The sequence below is a fragment of the Euprymna scolopes genome, chromosome 8, assembly GCF_053919585.1.
Source record: "Euprymna scolopes isolate OS-2025 chromosome 8, ASM5391958v1, whole genome shotgun sequence".
NCBI classification, from domain to species: domain Eukaryota; kingdom Metazoa; phylum Mollusca; class Cephalopoda; order Sepiida; family Sepiolidae; genus Euprymna; species Euprymna scolopes.
The window spans coordinates 119862270-119885014 of record NC_136489.1 but is presented as its reverse complement, the minus strand read 5'-3'; the positions used below and the strand labels follow the sequence as shown (position 1 = coordinate 119885014).

General features: G+C 34.8%; 1 protein-coding gene across 1 annotated transcript in view; it reads left to right on the top strand.

Moving 5' to 3' along the window:
* Window positions 1-22745, top strand: part of LOC145284064 (ectonucleoside triphosphate diphosphohydrolase 8-like) — a 185222-nt gene that overhangs the window by 86964 nt on the left and 75513 nt on the right. Inside the window, exon 9 of the mRNA XM_080133138.1 lies at window positions 3663-3797. Coding sequence (XP_079989264.1) covers window positions 3663-3797 — 135 coding nt within the window. The remainder of the gene's footprint in view (window positions 1-3662; window positions 3798-22745) is intronic.

Sequence of the window (22745 nt, the reverse complement as noted above, 5' to 3'; positions counted from 1 at the left end):
CTGATTAAAAAATTAAAAATTAAAAATAAATCAAGATAAATGTATAAAATGTATAACGAGTTTTTCAATTTTTGACCCCTTTTTGACCCCTTAAAATCTATTTTAACTGGCTGAAGATCCATAAAAGAACAGCCCATAAAAAAATCCAATCATTTGAGGCCCATAGCGCCGTTCTGCGACTTTTAGGTTCAGAGAAGATAGAGTTTGAAAATATAGAGACAGACAGACGGACGGACGGACGGATAGACAGACGGACAGACAAACGGACATATATATGACTTTTATATGTTAGATTTCTTTCCTAATATCTTTCTCTTTCCTCCCTTTTATTTACATGCTTAATAAGAAGACCCAATGAAGTGTTTTTTAAAGTTAGGATGAGGCTTTGTCATCCGATTCTACAATTATATGAGTTTTATAATTTGTGTAAAGATGAGCTCCTCTAGATATTTTCAGATACTGATTTTCTGGCGGATGTCTTCATCTGTGTTGCTATCAATAATGACAGAAACCTCACATCTGTTCTATGGAATATTATTCAGGTATAAACTCATTGAGGATTTTTTTCTCTCTAATTTTTCCCCATGTTTTTGATCTATAAAACCAATAATGAGGTAAACAGTCATCATATGTTTTGTTTTGCTATTTCATTAATGGAAATCGTTCCAGACAAGACATGAAGCAACTTCATGTAAGAGGCTAAAAAATAATACTTCAAAATCAAAAGCCAGCAAGCGATAAGTGTTTCATGTTTTGTTTTGTTTTTTTGTTTTGTTTTGTTTTTTGCTTGATTTGTTTGAAAATAGATGGATAGATAGATAGATAGAGAGAGAGAGAGAGAGAGAGAGAGAGAGAGAGAGAGTGAGAGAGAGAGAGAGAGAGAGAAATTTTTGTTTTTACTTGATTGCGTTTGTTGGCGTTTCTGGAGAGTTAACATTTGTTTTGAATGTGTCTCTGAATAGTATTTGTGCTGAATACAGAAATTAATTAATATCAAATGTTTCCCACATTTATTCTTCAGTAACTTGTTACATTGAATCATACCTGCATTCATCTTTTTTCATTCCGCTCCAATAACTACTTCTGTGGAAAGCTGTATAATCAATCACCCCTTGTGGAATTGGTTTGTGTTAGTAGGCAGAACGTTAACGACTTCAATATGCCAGGATACAGTAACCTCTTAATGTTGGAACTAATAATAAGAAAGTAAGACCAGATAAACTCTATCATGCAACGTGGCAGTTCGGACGTGAGGTTCGATGTGTATTTGCCCCAGACTTGGAATTTCATGTTGCAAAAATCTGTTGACGGTGAAAATATAAAGTTGTGTTCTTCCATGTAGAATTTCAACCACTCAAAACCATTCTTTTAACATTTTATAATTTTGAATATAAGATGTTTTATATGCATTAAAAGCCTTTTGTTTTAATTATATCAGAATTTTCTTCAAATGCAATAATACATGCTTACTGAGTAAGAGATCTAACTCTAGATTGGTGGTGAGGGCTCTGAAAATGCTAACAGTCTGCTTGTGGAGCTATGGGCTTATCTGCTCGACAACAATTGCCAACCCCAACGCTGTTTCCGTGGTCTTCTTCTTCCTCGTCTTTTCTTCTTCTCATTCTGGCCATGTTGTCGTCTCTCAATTGACGACTGCCGAGGGCGAGAACTAGTTCACAAGTGTAAAAATAAATAATGCAAGAGAAACAAAAAACAAACAAGCACACAAACTTTGACGCATTCTGCAGATATCCTCTGTGTGTGTGTGTGCGTGTGTGTGAGTGTATGTGTGTGTGTGTATGTGTGTGTATGCGTGTGTGTGTGTATGTGTGTGTGTGCGTGTGTGTGTGTGTGAGTGTATGTGTGTGTGCGTGTGTGTGTGCGCGCGTGTGAGTGTGTGTGTGTGTGTGTGTGCGTGCGTGTGAGTGTGAGTGTGTGCGCGTGTGCACGCACGCACGCGCGCGTGTGTGTGATAACATCACGGAAAATGACTTTCTAGATACTAACGTCCACATCTTTCTTTTCTATCCAGTTATTAGTTTGTTGATCAATTCAGCTTCCCATCTCCTTTGCATCACAATCTGCCTTCAACTGGCCCCAACTGGAGACTATTGTCAAGTGTCGCAAACACACGACTGTCCGTAAATCGTACCTAACTTTCATAAACTGTTGCAAAACTTACTCCCACTCCAAAAGTGTCCATAAACTAACTCTAAAATATATTTAGAGTTAATGACTGGACATAGAGGTTAATACAATTCTGAATTTCTGAAATGAAATGTGAATTCTTGTGTTATGTTAATTAATCGGACTATTATTCTCATCTTGATTGTTATTAGCACAACGTTTCGGTTGCTGCCACCTGCTACCTTCTTCGGGTGTTGAAAACATGCTTCTTCTCCTACTAAGGAAAAACGGGGTTGGTTCTGCATTACAAGAATTCGAACCATTTGTTTGAGGGTGGGTCTGTAGATCATAAAGAAGGTTCAATCTTCAGAGGTCACTAAGATATTTGTTAAAAGTTTTTCTATGGCTTAATTTTTTTACGAAACAGAGGCTCGATACCCATGTGTATTTATGTTTTTTTTTAACATGATGTAAGGAGAACAACTCTAAGAAAAAAGAGATTTTGTTATTGTGAAGATACCTCCCTTAGAATGGGTATATACTATGCTTTCTTTTTCTGTGATTTTGTTATTAGAGGCGTCCAATTGCAACTTAACTCAACCTCTCGAAAGAAGAAATATCAGCCATCAAGTCACTACGCAATGACGACAACATCATAATACTACTGGCTGAAAAAAGTAATGCTACTGTAGTAATGGGCAGAAAAAAGTACTCCAAAAAACTAGAAGACCTAATAGAATCTGGCAGCTACTGCAAAGAACAAAAAAAAAAATCCGAACAAAGAAACAGAAAGGAAACTCTCACAGACTCTCTGCAGGATCAAACATCTAATACCCTCTGCAAAATATAGAGAACTGACTCAACACCACAGCAGGCTACCACACCTATACGGCTTACCCAGGATCCATAAAGATGGCATCCCAATTAGACCCATCGTCAGCAGAAAAAAAACGTGACGTCTTTGCCGTTGTATCCATCGCCAAACTGGAAGTGGCGACGGTTTAAATTAAGGCTAGTCAATCGAAAAGAGGAGATGACTTTCGAAAATATCGGCAAAAAAAGTGACCCCTCCTTGTAGAAAAGTGCTTGAGGATGAAGGAATTAATGTTTTTAGCCAATTTCTCGATATTTGTCGTCCGAAGGGTCGAGCTTCGAAATGATATCAATCTCGTGAAAATCAGTCACCTCTGTCGAAAGTTTTAGGCATACATACATGCATGCATACATACATACATACATACATACATACATACATACATACATACATACATACATACATTTAAACAGAGAGATGAGATTTATATTATAGATGTCCATAGTATCACATACTGGTTAGAGAGTACAATATTTTTATTGTCTTCAAGCACAATCAACACATTACATCACTGGCTGAAGGTGTCCCCCAACTCTGAACATGGTTTATTTTCCTTCAGATTTTTCTCATTTTGTAGCTTTCAACTTCAATTATACCTCTTTATTTATCTGTTTATATGTTTCCAATCTATTTGCTGATTGAGTTTTCTTTCATTATACAGGCTTTACAGACGCCAGGATATGATAGAGACACGCTTGCCTTAATGTGTATAGAAGCTGTTTATGTAAAAAGCATCCTAATAAATGGTTATGGTTTTGATAATACAAGTTGGGATTATTTGAAGTTCAATATGACAGTAAGTAAAGCTGTTTTCTTTTAAGCTATAATTAATTGCATAAATATTCGTCCATCTTAGTACCCTTTCTAGCGTCGGACTTATCTCTCTTGGATATATATTTTCGGTGCCAACACAGAGAGTGTTTCCAGTGCAAATGTATGTAATATCGTCCTACCCATGTGTAGCAAAGTTCCAAATTAAACTCTTTAACTTTCTGACACGACTTTCAAAATGCAGGGACTTCTATCAGACCTGTTATCCATTTGAGTATTGCCTTTGAAAGCCTTGACTGTGTTTGTACATTAGGTATGTTTCTGATGGAGTCAATCAATTCTCAGCCCTTGACCAAAGAGCCTAAACGACTTTGTTGCACATATTTCTCTGCATGCTGCCTTGCTGCAGAAGTGATTTCACTGTAAGTGTAATTTACATTTTCTAATAGCCTTCCCATAAATACGTGTATTTCTTATTGTATCTCTATTTGGTCGAGCTCCTTGTCCGGACCAATGTGACTCTCTCTCTCTCTCTCTCTCTCTCTCTCTCTCTCTCTCTCTCTCTCTCTCTCTCTCTCTCTCTCTCTCTCTCTCTCTCTCTCTCCAGATTTCCCTGTCTTCCATCAGCTGATTCAGGTCTTCAGGATCACAGTTGGCGTCATGTACAATTTGCTGTAATGGCGAGTATCTATGATCATATGCATATATGTATGATGAATGTATATGTATATGTATGTATATGTATCTACTACTAATGTAGATCCTGCCTCTTGGATATCTGACATCAAAATGAACGGAAATCTTTTGTCAAGGTTCTTCTATCGTTCATTACGGAGGTTGACTGCAAAGTTGCATTCATTTAGATATACTTACTATAAAAGCTAGACCAAATAACAGAAACTAATACGCAGCCCAGAGGGAAAAAAAATGGTTGGTCTTTTAGTTGCTTTCATTAATTCCAGTTACAAAGAAAATAAAATAAAAGATTAACACATCTACAACGACTGCTACCGTTACTATTACAGAAAGACCTCACTACACATCGGACTGGCTACTTAAAATGTATCAATGGGACTACAGCTGTTTCTGTTAATTAGAAGGTGAAAAGTAATCGGTTCAGTCGAAAAGGTTCTCCAGCTAACGTCATAAATGATTTGGTAACGTTACAGTGTCAAGTAAGACCGGAAGTCTAACACAACATTTTCGTTTCCATGGCCAACATTTATGCACGAAGTAATCTGTATTATAACATGTGAAGCTTAAACGTACGTTATCCCCTTTCACACCCATTAAAAAAATGAGAGTTTACAATTCGTAGAAATAATGATTAGTTATTAACCTGATGCTGCTAAGGTAAAACATTCTAGCGTTAACCATTTTGAAATGAATTGTTCCAAAATCAAATTATATTCTCTCATCGACTAAAACAGTACAATTTAAAATGAATACATTTCAAATAAACACATTTAAAAACGTGACATTCGTTTTATTGACTTGAAGTATGTCTTATTGATAATCGTGTTTACGTGGTGAGAAGACAGAGAATAGTGTTTTAAAAAGAATTACATTGCTACGATTTTAAATTAATAACTCAAAAACGAACGTATTTGTTTTATTTATTTAAAAATTAAAAACTATTTAGCTGACGATGAGGATTGTTTATATATATATATATATATATATATATATATATATATATATATATATATATATATATATATATATATGTATGTATGTATGTATGTATATGAAATAAAATCGTTCATTTTTCTTAATAGTGTTGACCCTAACAGACATTCATTATTTCTAAAGAAATGTTATTAGTATTAACAGTAAATTAGGCAGTTTGATCTATAAAGCACTGTGGAATTTCCACGCGGTTTTGTTGGTACTTAAATATAAAATATTATATTAAATTAAATCTGTAACAATCTAATTTATACATAAAAATTATTAAAATAATCCTGATTTGTCACGAATAAAATTGGTGATAATAATAAAACGAGAAATGTGGGGTTTTTTTTTTTTTTCGTTTCAGGTGAAAGGCTGTGAAGTTGGTTGGCCAATGGGTTTCATGATGCACACCAGCAACAGCATTGCAGCCGAAACTGCAGCACATTTGTCGTTAATTTCTTTTAGTCTTCTGCTTCTTCTCTTTAGTGGCTTCATTTTGATTTCATGTGGCATTTTAGCCATTAACTTATTCGGATAACATTTCGTACCCACAAATGTAGATCAAGTTCTTACAAAATAAAGAATCTTATTATTAGTATTATGATTATTATTATAATTATTGTATATATATATATATATATATATATATATATATATATATATATATATATATATATATAAAGCTGAATGTGTGTGTGTGTGTGTGTGTGTGTGTGTGTGTGTGTGTGTGTGTGTGTGTGTGTGTGTGTGTGTGTGAATAGGCTCCTATATGGTTGACTATTTTAAAAAACTGATTACATATAATGATAGATGTATCGAGACACAGGAATGAGTATGTTTGATCTGACAGAACGGTGGTTCATTAAAATTGTGGGGTCTGCGTTCGCGCCTGGTCCACAAGGTTGATCTGACAGAACGGTGGCTCATTAAAATTGTGGGGTCTGCGTTCGCGCCTGGTCCACAAAGTATGGAAATAAAAAATTTAAAAATTAAAAAAAAAACCTTTACAAGTGTTTTTGATGTAGATGTACATAATAATACTTTGATAAGTATGTTTTAACTTAAATAGGGACGGTATAATAAAATTGTGGGGTCTGCGTTCGCGCCTGGCCCCCATAGAATGGAAATAGGCACCAACTTGATAAAGACTTTTTATATCTATCTGCGTAAGTATACTTTGATAATTATGTTTCAGTTTGAAGAAATATGGTATGATAAAATTATTGGGTGTTCGTTCGCGCCTGACCTCCAATATTGAAATATGTCCCAAAGTTTAACAAGTTTTTTAACATAGATCCACAGAATATTGTGATAAGTGTTTCAGTGTGAACAGGTATGGTATAATAAATTATGGGGTCTATCTATTTTATTTTTACTTTCATCATATTTTGCTTTGGTTTTGATACCCCCAAATTCGAAGCTATTTCTTTACAACCTTTCCTTTGCATAACCTATCATACTTTCATAAATCAGAGTCCATTTTCTATAGGCTGTTTTTGAACCCAATCAACGACGGGTACTTTTGCTAGTATATATATATTCGATTTTTGGAGTGGATTATTAGCTATTGCAAACCAACAAATGTAAGCCAAATGCAAAAAATTCAATATCTAAAGATTTTTAAGTGGTGCTTAGTTTCTAATACAAACGGGAAACACAAAACCAAATATGGGAGAGGCTCTTTTAGTTGTATTTTTTTTTTCAATCTTTTCAGCAGAGTATTATAGATTTGACACTTAGATACCAGATTCAGCAAATTTTTCGTGTGTATATATATATATATATATATATATATATATATATATATATATATATATATATATATATATTCAAGATAGAAAAATATTAAAAAATTAAAACTAATTGAATTTCAACAAGGGTCGTTGATAGTGCTCAATCAAAGAGAGCAAAATATATTTTTTCATTATTCTTTATGTAAATACAGTCATATCTTGCTACGATGTGCAGACCGTTTCAATCATATTTGATTTCATCAGGCAAGAAAAATTAAAATACAAAATTTAGAAAACTTCCAGACCTTTTCAAATTTTGAGGAGAGAAAATCCATAAGAACTTTAGCTTTGCTTCACACCAGTCATGGCATATTTTCTCTCCTCAAAATTTCAAAAGATCTGGAAACTTTTTAATTTTTGTATTTAAATTTTTCTTGCCTAATGAAATCAAATATGATTGAAACGGTCTGCACATCGTAGCAAGATATGACTGTATTTACATAAATAATAATAATAATAATAATAATAATAATAATAATAATAATAATAATGTGTGTGTGTGTGTGTGTGTGTGTGTGTGTGTGTGTGTGTGTGTGTGTGTGTGTGTGTGTGTGTGTGTGTGTGTGTGTGTGTGTGTGTGTGTGTTATTTTGCCCCAAAACCTCTGGCCTTGATTGAGGGGGAGACTAAAACTTGCTGCTATGGTTTCAAATGATCTGAAATAATAGCACGGGGAGACTTGATTCCAAATATTTCTCATGTCATTCTTCCACTCTTTTGGGAATAGGGTACGATTATGAATATCTCCAGTATCAAATAATCCTTATACACTGTGAAATTTACTTCATGTATGAAAACCAAAGAAGGGAGATATAATATATGAGAAATATTTGGAACCAAGTCTCCCCTTGCTGTTATTTCAGATCATTTGAAACCATAGCAGCAAGTTTTAGTCTCCTCTCGATCAAAGCTAGAGGTTTTGAGGAAATATCAGATATTTTGTAATTCATATGCAAAACTAGGAAAACAAATAACTATGTTTGAAACATTTTATGGCTGTAAAAAAAGTGCCAAAAATAGGCTCTGTATGAAGATATGAAGAATTTTACGTAAATTGAGCATCCACACGTTGACGCTCCTCCAAAAAAATTCGGCAAATGTGTATTTCAGCGGCGTAAATTCAAGTTTTACACTACTGCTGGCCATAAAGTGGGTGATCATTATACGTTAAATTATTATAGAAAAGTGATCCCCCCACTTTCCTTAAACTAACATTTCTTCATATCTTAGAAACTACTCGTTTGCTGGAATTTTAAACGTTGTTTTCGTTTTCAACATCCTCAAAAACTTATAAATGTCCTAATTTTCCAAGTTTTTTTTTTTTTTATAGTGTGGAAAGTCGATTGTCTGCCCCTTGCTGGTCTTATATTCCAAACATTCCCAATAGATGTCGCTAAAAAAAAAACAAGATGGCGTGAAGTTTTTCTTCGATAAAATGTCTCATAATATTTGATTTTTTTAAATAAAAAAAAAACTACTTGATCGATTTACGTGATTTTGGGAATATGACATCTTCATGCAGTGACAAGTACGTACATTATAAAGATTTTTTTTTTTCAGATTTTTATAGTAAAAATGTGGACCATTTATAGACTTGCACCAATCGTTCTGCTTAAGTGTTTTACTTTTTTCATTTCAAATAATAAAATGCACAAATAATCAATCGGTATTTTACGAAATGTTCTTTTCCGGATTAAATATTTTTCCTTATATTTCTTTATATTACCTTTTTTTAATAATTCTGATACAAACGAAACGATATAAAATCGAAGGTAATAAAAAACCATGTACGTTTTCAGCGTCCCAAATTTTTAAAACGATTATTTTGATTGTATTTTCATTGCAAGTTAGAATCGTTTTTAAATAAGAAAAAAAAAAACTAAACAAATGTTTTCCTAATGTAAAAGAAAATTACTTGATCAATTTACATTTAAAAAAAAAATATTTGGTATGTTTTTACGACCTAACCCAGCATAGTTTATCTCCTAAAAAGAAAATAAAACCTACTTTTTGTTGTTGTTTTTGTTGTTGATACGTTTCAACGGCCTTTAAAACAATAATTAAAAAAAAAATAAGGGTAAATGTTTACTTTAACTACAACAGAACACCGACCAATAAAGTTTGTTTTAAACAGGTTTTCGGGGTGGTCGACAACGAATCTGATATTTAAATCCGTCGCAAATTTACCGTTTGCATGGTATTAACCCCTGAACCCTCGCACTATTTTGTACCAACTCACCGCCATCGTTTATTCTATTCTTACATGATGCGTTCGCGCATGGACGCGCATAGTAAGGTGACTTGCCATATTGCGGAAGAATTTTTTAGCAGACATTTCAAATAACAGTTTTCAGAAACAAAAAAAATGTGGCTCATTTTTTTTGTGTTACGTAGTTTTTGATGCTTTTTAATTGATCTAAAAATATTTTTTTAGGAGGGGGGTATTCAATTATAGCACTTGTATAACAGGTGCTTCTGCAGTTTAATTTACCGTTTTTCCGAAAGTAACGCCCTCTCCCCCCCCCCCAAATTTACCGTAAGTAACACACCGAACATATACCGAGCAGAAGAACTGTTTAATTTTTCACAAAAAATCTATTTACATTGGGGTAGGACGATGGAGGGGCAGGGGTGACGGGTGACATAATTAAAGGATACTCTAACTTAACATCTAAATCTGACCCTCAAGATCGCCATGGGCATGGAATATGTGCCTACATTAAAGATAGCTTTCCATGTGGTAGTGATATCTCCAGAGAAGACCCTAATTTACCTTATATGTGCTTCCGGGTTGCACTAGCTTACACCACTGCATACTACCGGTCAGTATACAAGCCTTCTAGACCTTTTCCTCACAACTTCCTCTGAGCTATGTTCATATTCCGCTCTATCTCCTCTGGGATCCTCCAACTATTCCGCTGTAGCAGTTAAGATAAAAATTAAATGTAATAAGTCTTCAGACGTACCTCTCCATCATACTGTATATCGATACTTTATGGCTGACTGAGATAGCTTCCGAATATTCATATCTGATCTACCTCTGCATTCCATGTTTAAAAAGGATGTGTCTTCTATAGTATCAGATCTGATCGAATTCATACTATCCAAAAAATTCCAACAAAAACCTAACAGCCAGTCATGGTTCTCCCCAGAATGTGTTGCTGCCATCGCACACAGAAATCACTTTTTCCATAGCTACCAACGTAATAGATGTACTGAGACTAAATCTGCTTTCTAGGACTGCCAGCAACCACTGTAAAAGAGTAATAAAAAATGCAAGAGAGCTATATGCTCAGTCCGTTAAATCCAAAGTAGCTGAGCAGCAGCTTGGTTCTCACCAGTTTTGGAAAATAGCAAACAGGATCCTGAACAGAAGTGTGCATTCTATCCCAACCATCATCAATGGACCTGAGGTCATCTCGTCAGCATCAGACAAGGCCAGACTATTTGCCAAGAACTTTTCAGCTAATTCTACCCTATGCGATAAAGGCCATCAACGCCACATATTTCCTCCTATAACACACTATGCAACATACAAATATCTGTGTGCGAGGTTGGCAAGCTAATCATGAACCTTAATTCCAGTAAAGCAACTGGCCCTGAGAGCATTTCAGTTATAGTGCTGGAAAAGCTCCAACCAGAACTTGCCCCCATACTTATAAAACTGTTTAAGCATTGCCTTAAGGAGAAGTGCTTTCCAACACCCTGGAAAACTTCATCAGTATGCCCTGTATTTAAGAATTCAGGTGAAAAGTCATCTCCCTCTCAGTACAGACCAATAAATTAACTGTGTGTCATGAGTAAGTTGTTGGAATCCATATTAAATAAAGAAGTAGTCAACCACCTCAGCAGAAACAACCTTCTTAGTGACATGCAATATGGTTTCCACTCTGCAAGATCTACATCAGATGTGCTAACAGTTATATTTCATAGGATTAGTGAATCTCTTGACAAAGGCTTCCTTTCCAGGGTAATTGCTCTTGACATATCGAAGGCCTTCAATAAGGTATGGCATAAGGGCCTACTTTACAAGATTTCCAGCTACGGTATAACTGGAAATGTTTTCTCAATTATTAAATCATTTCTCTCCAATGGGTTCATCAGAGTAGTGGTTGATGGGCAGAAATCAGAGGCCCACAGTAATAATGCTGGAGTCCCTCATGAGTCCATCCTGGGCCCAACTCTCTTCCTGATCAACATCAATGATCTCCCAAAACACATATTTAAATCATTCGTTGACATCTATGCTGATGACACAACCATCTACGGCAACACATCAAAGGCTGTAAATGACAAAGTTCTCTCTGATTCTCTCTCCTCTAATTTTGAGCATGTGGTAGAGTGGGGGAAGAGGTGGCTGGTCACTTTTAATGCATCCAAAACCAAGCTTCTATCTTTACATCATCAACGCTCTGATCCCCATCTGGCATCAATTGAAATGGACAGCTCTCGTCTTGGGGAGGCTCCATGTTTTGACAAGCTTCTGGGTTTGACCTTTACTCCTGATCTGAAATGGAACACATACATCATCAGATCTGTTGCCAAGGACGCTAAGAAAATGGTGGGATCCTTCTACCGCTCCAGAAAATATCTCACTGCTGATGCAATTCTCTATCTGTATAAAAGCCAAGTACGTCCAAGGATGGAGTACTGCTGCCACATCTGGGCAGGAGCTGCTAAAAACAGCCTATCCTGCCTTAACAGAGTACAAAATAGACTTTGTAGTTTAGTGGGGGATGCCCTTTTCTCTTCCCTGCAACCTCTCTCCCACAGAAAAGACGTTGCGAGCCTGTCATTATTTTATCGTTATTTCCATGGTAAGTGCTCATCTGAGCTCCAATCTCTTGTCCGCCCTTGCCAATCTTTCACAAGAAACACCCGTCTGGCTGAAACTACTGTCAATAATTTTCCCCACTCTTTATCTGTGCCTAAATCAAAACGTAGATTCCATGAACAAAGCTTCTTTCTCAGAAGTGCACAACTGTGAAACTCTCTTCCGTTTGCCTGTTTCCCACCTGACTACAACTTGGATGTCTTCAAGTCCAACATAAACAAATTCCTGACAAACCGCCCTCTTAAGTAAGACACTCTATCAAATCTCCAATACTAATAATTACTACAATACCATCTCATTGATTACTGTACATGCAATAACCCTTATCCCTGAGTGGCCTCCGGGCCTTGATAAATTGTGACCTCCATGTAAAAAAAAAGAAAAAAAAAACCTTTGTTATCCAATGTATTCTATACTGTTGTCACTGGTCGCCATGTTTGTTTTTGCATGCACATTCAATTTTTGCGTGTTTATACATTAATTCTGTATACTCACTTACATTTTATATTCTCCATTCCATAACTAGCTATAATATTTACTGACCCAATGTGCCACAGGTAGTCTAGTATAGATAGATATAAACAGATAGATAGGTAGATAGATAGGTAGATAGAAAAGGTATAAGGTAATATTATTTATGGAAAAATCATTTACTTAGGCTCCAAGAATTCAATATCAATGATCAATCTGTGTACGATCGTTTCTGAGACTACAGAATTTTTTATTGAAATAAAATTTCTTCTTCATCACAGAGATTAGACACCAAATAAAAAAGTCAAACATATGATCAAGACTAACTAGTAGGACTAATTAATCTTTATACCCATAAAATTTATTGGCTAAAGAGCGCTAATTATTACATTTTACAGAGAAAAATTCTATAATAACCATACGTGGTATTTTATTTATTTGTTTGTACAGGTCGACGATTAACTTCTGATGAGTTTGTTGGCGAAAGGGCCCCCCCCCCGGGTTTTGCCGGTTATGTATATATATATATATATATATATATATATATATATATATATATAAAGGGGATTAGAACAGTAATCTAGAGAGCAGAGTGTATTTTAATGTGATAGTAAAATTACTAATTTAATTAAAATACAAAAAAAGAACAGTGCTCGTTGTAATTCAGATATATAATAAGCTCGATAGGCAGATATCCTAGAGCTACTTTTTATATATATATACATACGTATATATATATGTATAATTCTTAACTTTTATTAAAAATATATTATTATAACTTTATATTTAAACCAAATTCAGATTTATAATTTTATTCTATTTTTATTTTTTATCCTCAACCCATATTAATTTGCTTATCAAGTAAATATTTTCCTTTTTATTTTAATTTTTTCCAGATACATCTGCTTAACTTAAAAATGCTAAGTTTGTTTATGGTGTCTTTTACATATATTAAAAAAAAAACACCCAATACTTTTGCTGATGAGGAAACTTTGTTTAAAAAAAACTATATGTCAAAATTATTGTCCGTGGCTTAATGTCTATCACAATAAAAACATCGTTTCCGAAACGATCATACAAATTATTGACTTTGTTGTTGTTCCTTCTAATGAAACAGATTTTTAATTTTTAATTCTAATTTGAATTTTAAATTGTCAATCACATTACTATATATATATATATATATATATATATATATATATATATATATATATATATATATATATATATATAGTGGACCTCCGACATACAAGATTCATTTGTTGCCAGATGAAGCTAGTATCTCGAATTAAATGGCACCATTTAGGAGCCCACCTGACTACAAGTTGGATGTCTTCAAATCCAACATAAATAAATTCCTGATGAATCGCCCCTTAAGTAAGACACTTTATCAAATCTCCAATACTAACGATTACTACGATACTATCCCATTGATTACTGTACATGCAATAACCCTTATCCCCGAGTGGATTCCGGACCTTGATAAGTGGTGACCACCATGTAATAAAAAAAAAAAACAAAAAAAACATGCACACTCGACCACGTAGTGGTTGCATCTGGAAAATCATAACTTGGATTTTCGCTTGTGTGTAGGGGAGGATTTTATCTCTGAATTTCTCGTGACTCGGGGTAGCTCGTATGTTGAGAGTCCACTATATATATATATATATATATATATATATATATATATATATATATATATATATATATATATATTAGTGATGGGATAATCCCAATATTTTTCCAGATTCCGATACAATTACCGATTCCATAATAAATTTCTGATTCCGATATAATTACCAACTCCGATTCTTTATTATTTCTGATTCTGTATTAGTTCTGATTTTCTCCGATTTCTGTAAAAAAATAATAGATGTAAAATATGCAGATATTTTCCTGAACATAAAATTACATTTGTGAAGAATGAGCTATAAATTTTAGCTTTACTAGTATTTTAAAATCAATAAATATTTATTATAATTTATTATTATTACAAGTAATGGAAGATTTTGCTTCATACAAAATCTAATAAAAAAGACAATTAAAAGAATCATTTTGGCATCGGAAAATAGGCACCGATTATTTTGATTCCGATACCAATTTTGATACCCCCACATTTGCTGATTTTCCCCATTCCCGATTAATCGTCCCAACACTAATAAATACATATATTAAGCGATGCGCTTTGTGTAAACAAATCGAGCTTAGATATTTGGACAATGTCAAAACATCGTTAATTCACTACCCGCACAGCAGCTGCCAAAGCCTTGACTTTGTATGGGCGGTCGGGTTTCGATCCTAGCTTGAGATAGTTGCCTGTCTAGCCGCACTTATGAGCTGTGATACAGCAGAATAGTACTGTATGTGGATGACTATAAATATACAGTGCCGGCAAAAAGAAAGTCCGCACTTGTAATTTTTGTTCAAAAACTGCAAATTTAAGCTAAATTTAATGTAACTTTTTAAACAAACTATACTTCATTTGATTGGCCTTTTATTCTTCTATGATTTTACCTGTTCATATTTGACTTTTAATTGAAATATGCTAGTGTTTATGTCAATTTAAAAAAAATAACTTCGAATTGAGGAGGCAAAAAGAAAGTCCGCAGCAACAAATTCACTTATAACCAGCTTAAATTATCACCCCTAAATCAGTTTAAAATATCCACCAACAGGCAACAAAGCATCTCTAATCGTAATTGTTGTTGTTCCAGGTTATACAACATAACATTTAGTCCATATGACATGACCTTCTCTTAGTGATCGTCAGGAGTTCATTAATCTACACCTTTCTGGTTTATCCAATCGAGAAATCGGCCGCAGTTTGAAATGTGATGAGAAAACGGTACAAAAGACTGCAAAAGCACCAAAACACCGGCAGTGTTCGTGATGCCCCTAAATCTGGTTGTACTAGAGTTATTTCTAACAGGGAAGATAATGCTATCAAGATCTGCAGCCTCAGAAACAGATTTGAAACGGCTCCCCAAATCCAACAACAGTGCAATCTTGTTAAAATGTGGTCTCTTTCTACTGTCAAGAACAGAGTAAAGGAATTTAATTTGCGAGGATATGTTGCAAGACGCAAGCCAATGATTTCTGTAAAGAACAGAAAACGCCGTCTGGACTTCGTCAGATGCAATGAAGATCATGACTCTTCATATTGGTCAAAAGTGCTTTTTAGCGACAAAAGCAAGTTCAATAGGCTAGGCAGTGATGGTAGGCAGTACGCCCATCGGAGGAAAGACAAAGAATTTAATCCTAGGTGTGTGTGTGTGTGTGTGTGTGTGTGTGTGTGTGTGTGTGTGTGTGTGTGTGTGTGTGTGTGTGTGTGTGTAAACGACACACATTTTTCAATAGTTATTTCGTATATGATAACCTCTTTCATTCAAGAACTTTCATAATCTGTGTATGGTTTGTTATTTTGACATATATTTTCGCCTGATATCATTTAAATAATTGTGGTAATTATTTACAAGACCTGTTTGAAGATTGCCCTCATTCAGTCAGCATTTCAACCTCCTTTCTTTCTTTCTTTCTTTCTTCAATCATTGAAATTATCAATTGTTCAAGTCGGCCAATTCCATATCATTTTACAACTATTGATTGCTTACATTTCCTGCCGTTCCATCATTTGTTGAGAACAGAGCAATTATTATTGGTATGTAGTTCAGGTCACTAAGTACTATGGAAATCTGGAAAGTACCAAACTTTTACTCTTTCTGAATATGATTAAAAGTAAAAGACATGGATGATTCTCATGAAGAACTAATTATAGTGCATTGACATATTTATATTTATCTATTTGATTCAATTATTTTTATTTGTTCATTTTTCTTTCTTTTCAATACATGCCTGTCTTGACTCAATGAATATGTGTGATGCAACTGTGAAACATTTCAATGAGCGAGATCCGAGATGCGCTGCTGTACAACTCATGTTCTCTACAGACCCAGATTATGACAACACGACCGTTGTGTCAGCATTTGAAACCGTTGATTGAAACTGAAAACGCTAGGTCATTGAGCGCCCAGTTTTTTATTGTTTTTAACAATTCATTTAAATACGATTTATATAATTGGGTCTCACGTCAGTGAAAAGAGGGGAGCGATGCACAAAAAATGGCTGTCAAGAGGAAAACCTGGACGTATTCTCTCCTAATAACCCGACATTATTTGGAGGGCGAAATGAAATACCCCACACGTGAAAAAAGATCATAAACACACTGATATACAGGTCTACAAGTGAATTAACTAAGAAGAGGAAGGCCGTGAGACGGTCCCTATTTTCTCCTGAAGCCAAAATGAAATACTTCACACGTGAAAACAACTTGAAAACATGATTATATACAAGCCTATAAGATAAGCTGTTTTTTTTTGTTTGTTTGTTTGTTTGTTTGTTTTTATTCAAGACACAATATCTTTTGTTGTTTGCTTGTTTCACGGCGAGCTTCTCCTACTGTCATGGTAGCAAATGTTATTCTATAAAGACATGGATAGTCTGTTGACTTTCAGGAATAGATTGAATGATGATTGGGAATAGACCAGCGACACCTGAAAAACAGGGGACGTTGGGAAAGACCAAATAAACTCTTCAGGTCAGCAATCCAGAGTTAGTATAACATACGCTACAGAAACAAATACAGAAAAAAAAATGACCCCAAGATCCACCAAAATGGAGAGAGGATTATGGATAAAAACAGAAACTATTGGAAAACAACTCACACGTACCAATGGATAACGATTTAAAAAAAAGCATACGAAATCCATCTGTGAACGGAAATTCGACTGCCAAAAAGAAATGAAGATCAAATGAAGCAAAATGGGATGTGTTGCTCATCTGATGACTCATGTTCAGCGTTCTGATATCACAGATTAGCATTTTCTGATATGCAATAAAACATTTCTATACATTGGCATTGTTACCATTTTTGGATCGCATTTTGTTAGATGATGCCCTCTTCCTGTTGTTGTTATGCTAACTGTCATCCGACTGTTCACCAGCCATAAATAAAGACTTATTTTCTCTTGCGGATAAATATCCCTGCTGTACGATTTGGCTACACACTGACTAATCCGCTTCCAGCGTGTATTAATTTCATTTTTACCTAAAGAATTTCTTCAGTCCCTTTGCGAATCACAGTCGGTCAATAGAGATAACTCTGGAAGCAACGAAGAAAGACATCCCCCTCTTGGACAGTCTTCCACTTAAATAAATCCTTTCATTGTTGTTATACTAAAAGGTTTTGTTTTTGCTTCACACGACGGCTTTTATTGCATATAAATTTATATAGAATTGTATCTCATTTCTATAACCGTGTCTTAGTTCTGTGGTTCGAAAACTGTTTAAAATTGAAATCAGGTACATTGGGATTTGTTCCTAAATCATCATGATCATAGCACGGTTGGGACTCTTACAGACATGCGTTTCCACAAATTTGTACGTTGAATACTTCCATGCAACATTCACTATCCTGGCCTTTTTTGGCTAGGAACAAAGTGTAGTATCTGTTCTGATACTAAACTTCGCCTTTTCTGACCTCGATCAGTGAAGGAGACATCCTTTTAGACTGAGGCGATTTTTATTTTTGTTCCTATCCAGAGTGCCCCGTTTTAGGAAGCTGTATTTTCCCCACATTAAAAACCGACCTTGTGTCCAACTCTGCCCTCGTGGGGAGGCAAGTAAATAGGAACATTCACTATAGCAAAAATAGAAATGAAAAGAAATGCAGTTTTCACATGTTAATGATCATTTTGTTTTTCATCTCTATCTTTTTGGAGTCAAATGTTTATGACCACATCCACATCCACTGCTTTTGATTATCTCGGTTCAGCAGCAGATAACACACTGGGACCCCATCACTGGAAATAGTTGCGCTCAATATTGCTCACCAGAAACCAGCCAGCTAGAAATCACGCTGTGTCAACCTGACTTGATTTCATGAAGATGACCTATACTTGCTACCCTGACAGCTGACTTTTTCAACAACAAACCTTCTCCTTTCAACTACTACCGAAAATTGTAACCAATCTTCCCGACCACAAACCTATCATTTTAAACTACTACAAAATTGCAAATAACTTGCCTTCACGCACCACCAATCTTTGCTGTTCATATTCTAGTCACACTTGATGTCAGACTGACAAGCTATCCAGGGCCAATGAGGAAATCACATCAACGTTGATTGACCATCTATCCTAACGAACCCATATATCACAGACCAAGCCTGAGACATCCTTATATCTTGTATCTATCCATCATTAATACACTCTTTTAAAAATTTAAATTTCTGTGTTTGTTTTCCTTGGTAATATTTGCTTTTTATAACAGTTCAGTCTCTGAAAACTACAGAGTTGTGCTCAGGACACAAAATTTGGATAAGTAAGTATGGGAACAAACAGTTATGTGGCGTAATGGATAAAGTACTTGGTTAATTCAGTTTTCATTTACACTCTACAGGAGGGTGAAGGCTCAATTCTCAGTGTGTGCGAAACTCAAAATGCAATTGCAAATTATTTAGGATTTCTACCCAGTCATGGCTGACGGAATAAGATCATGCCACCACCGTGGATTAAATAAAAGGTTCTGTTCAAAATTCTGTGCAGATTACAATATTCGATAGAAAAATTTCCGAGTTTGACAAGACGACAATAACATCTGAAAAAGGTCAGAGATTACATCGACTGAAACGTGAAAATAACACAAAAGCTGAGAACAGTGTTGAATAGCGGGAGTCTATATATATATATATATATATATATATATATATATATATATATATATATATATATATATGTATATATATATATATATATATATAGTCTATATATATATATAGTCTATATATATAGTCAATATATATATAGTCAATATATATATATATATATATATATATATATAGTCTATATATATATATAGTCTCTCTCTCTCTATATATAGTCTATATATATATATAGTCTATATATATGTATATAGTCTATATATATATATATATATAGTCTATATATATATAGTCTATATATATATAGTCTATATATATATATAGTCTATATATATATATAGTCTATATATATGTATATAGTCTATATATATATATATATATAGTCTATATATATATAGTCTATATATATATATATAGTCTATATATATATATATATAGTCTATATATATATATATAGTCTATATATATATATAGTCTATATATATATAGTCTCTCTCTATATATATAGTCTATATATATATATAGTCTATATATATATAGTCTATATATATATATAGTCTATATATATATAGTCTATATATATATATATATATATATATATATATATATAGACACACGTGTGTCTTGTGTATATACATGTCTGTCTTTCTTACATGTGTCAGTCAATATATATTATATAGGCTTATGTATCGTCTAGTGATGTATATAATAGAGTTATTGATATTTAACGAATGCGTGTATACAGAGTATAGAAATATTCATTGTGTCCTGCATGTATATAAAATGTTCATTGTGGTTGTGGTCGCTTCTTCGCAAATGCTCGTAGTAAACAAACCTGACACATAAACTTTTATAGACAGATATTCTTGCAATCAAACGAATAACATATGTCTGCTTGTCTCAGACCAAAAGGCACACATACCTTCTTATTTGTCCAAACCCTGAAAGAACGACATAACAAGTTCTATTTTACGCAGGTTTTATTCATCTTATGGATTCCCTTTTCGGAGTTTGGTACATTGAGTCTCTTTCTACATTTTCACTGGTTCTTTCCCTTACTACGTCCAACGTGGGTCGCCCACATATTCTCTTGCTAATGTGTTTCTCACCAACTCTTCAGTTTGATCTCTGCTGACTTAACTACCTATTATGTCAGCAAAACCCCAATCTCGTGTCCAAGGACACAAATTGGTGACCTCTCACATAAGCTAAAATTTATTTACTTCTGACCAAATTTCTCAACTACTCTGAAAATTCCTAAATCAACTTTGTTAATTTTATTTCTGAGTTAAATTCCTGACTAAACATTCCAAGCTGTAAAATCCACATTTTCCAAAATAATTGTTTTATTTTTCTAATGATAATAATCGACCAAATTACGTGGCGTTGCCCCAGCATGCTAATATATTACAATAGTAGTCTGAAAAGTCCAAATACTACAAACAGTTACTCATACAGCCACATACAGCCAAACATTTATCTTCATGTCAATTGGAACGGCAAGCAACAATGGATATGGTTCCAGTGCCATTAAAGGAGTTGCTTTATACAGTTTTACACTGCTTTAGCGATTTCAAATTTTTCATCAGGACCGACTATCAAAGCTATTGTGGTGTTAGTGTTTGAATAATTGGCAAGGAAGCACACAGTAACAGTTAAATAAATATGTATTAACGAAAATACATGAAAAAATGGTAAATTGAGCAATATCTTTGCTTAACTGCTGGACTAGCGGGTGACGACCATACTCTCCACGTGTCCATCTCTGACTGACCTGGTAAACCAGTCTGTGTAAACAAAAAGTGACATCATGGACAGAAGTGATGTCATGGAATAGTTCATTATTCCAGGAATCCCCAACAATTATGTAGCCAGATTTTGTGGGCACCCTGTAGATTATGTAGGCAGACTTAATAGACACTCTGTATAGAAGTGATTTAAATAGTTTAAAAGAAAAATGATTCGGTGCCATAAGCTAGAATCGAAACAAAACCATATTGCTTCCCTTACTGTAAGATGTCCTAATGCATATAAAACTAAAAAAAGAAAATTGTAAAAAGTATGAATGTATATTTAGCATGCACAGAAGAGCACTTTAAGTTGCAATTCTTTTTTCAATTTTGACTCGTTAGTAGCTATGTTTACTGACCTGGCGGACCTGGTAAACCGGTCCGTATTACCCGGAAGTAACGTCATGTATGTAAGTGACGTCATGGAATAGTTCATTATCTCAGGCAGTAGAGGTGCATTCCCAACAAAAGCCTTTTCCTGTCAGTGAGTATGGATATAAGACAGCAGAGTTGTGAGATCATAGTTTTCTTTCTCTGAAAGTAGATTTTTTTAATGACATTTTCAAATGAAATTTTATATTCTTTTCCTTAGACAACTTTTTTTTTTTTTACATGAGGTTCACCACTTATCAAGGCCCGAAGGCCACTCAGGGATAAGGGTTATTGCGTGTACAGTAATCAATGAGATAGTATTGTAGTAATCATTAGTATTGGGTGTTTAGATAGAGTGTCTTACTTAAGGGGGCAGTTTGTCAGGAGTTTGTTTATGTTGGACTTGAAGACATCCAAGTTGTAGTCAGGTGGGAAACAGGCAAGCGGCAGAGAGTTCCACTGCCGTGCAGTTCTAAGAAAGAAGCTTTGCTCATGGAATCTACGTTTAGATTTAGGCACAGATAAAGAGTGGAGAAAATTATAAGACATGAGTCCACAAGAACTAATTGATTAATTCTGAAAATATGCGAGTAGAAATTGATGCTTGGAACAATTTTCATTACTATCACATCTTGATTCTTGATTCTTGCAGCGACCCAGAAAATTTCTTGCGTTATAAGCCATGTTTAGTTTCAGAAGAGTTTCCGATGGGTAGTTATTCTGTACAAGTCCTGGAGATGACGAATTCTCAGTGAGCAGCTGTTCTGTACATGTATTATGCATGTATAATTTTGCAACTAAAGAGTGAAAGATCCTTCTCGTGTTGACACGAAAAGAAATATGTGCAAGATTGCTAAAAAGGTTTAATTTTTATGGAGCAATTCTGGTTTCTGATTGGTTGATAGCAGAACGTGGATTAATTTGATTCGTCAGTTCCTAGCAGCATCGTTTATAAATAGAATCTCCCAACACTGAGGGACCCCATTACACATCCAGTGTGATGGGATGTATCTCCTAGCGGCTTCGGCGGCAAGGAGACAGGGTAGTACACGTCAAGGATTCATCACTTGACACTCAGCCCAACAGGTGAGGGGCCGGGAACCGGCCTAGCACCTGTTGGGACTGAGGTACGCCGCCTGGGTAATACCTAGGAGGTCCACCCTCCCAGGCCTTGCCACCGGGCTTTCCGGTGGGGCAAATTTATTGCTTGCTGCCTGAGGCGCCCTGACTGGGGAATGCTGACGGGGTTACTCAGGCAATTTTTAAAATTGCAGGAGTGCCCCTTCTTTAGGGGAGCCTGCGGGGTCCCCACTTTCCGGCCT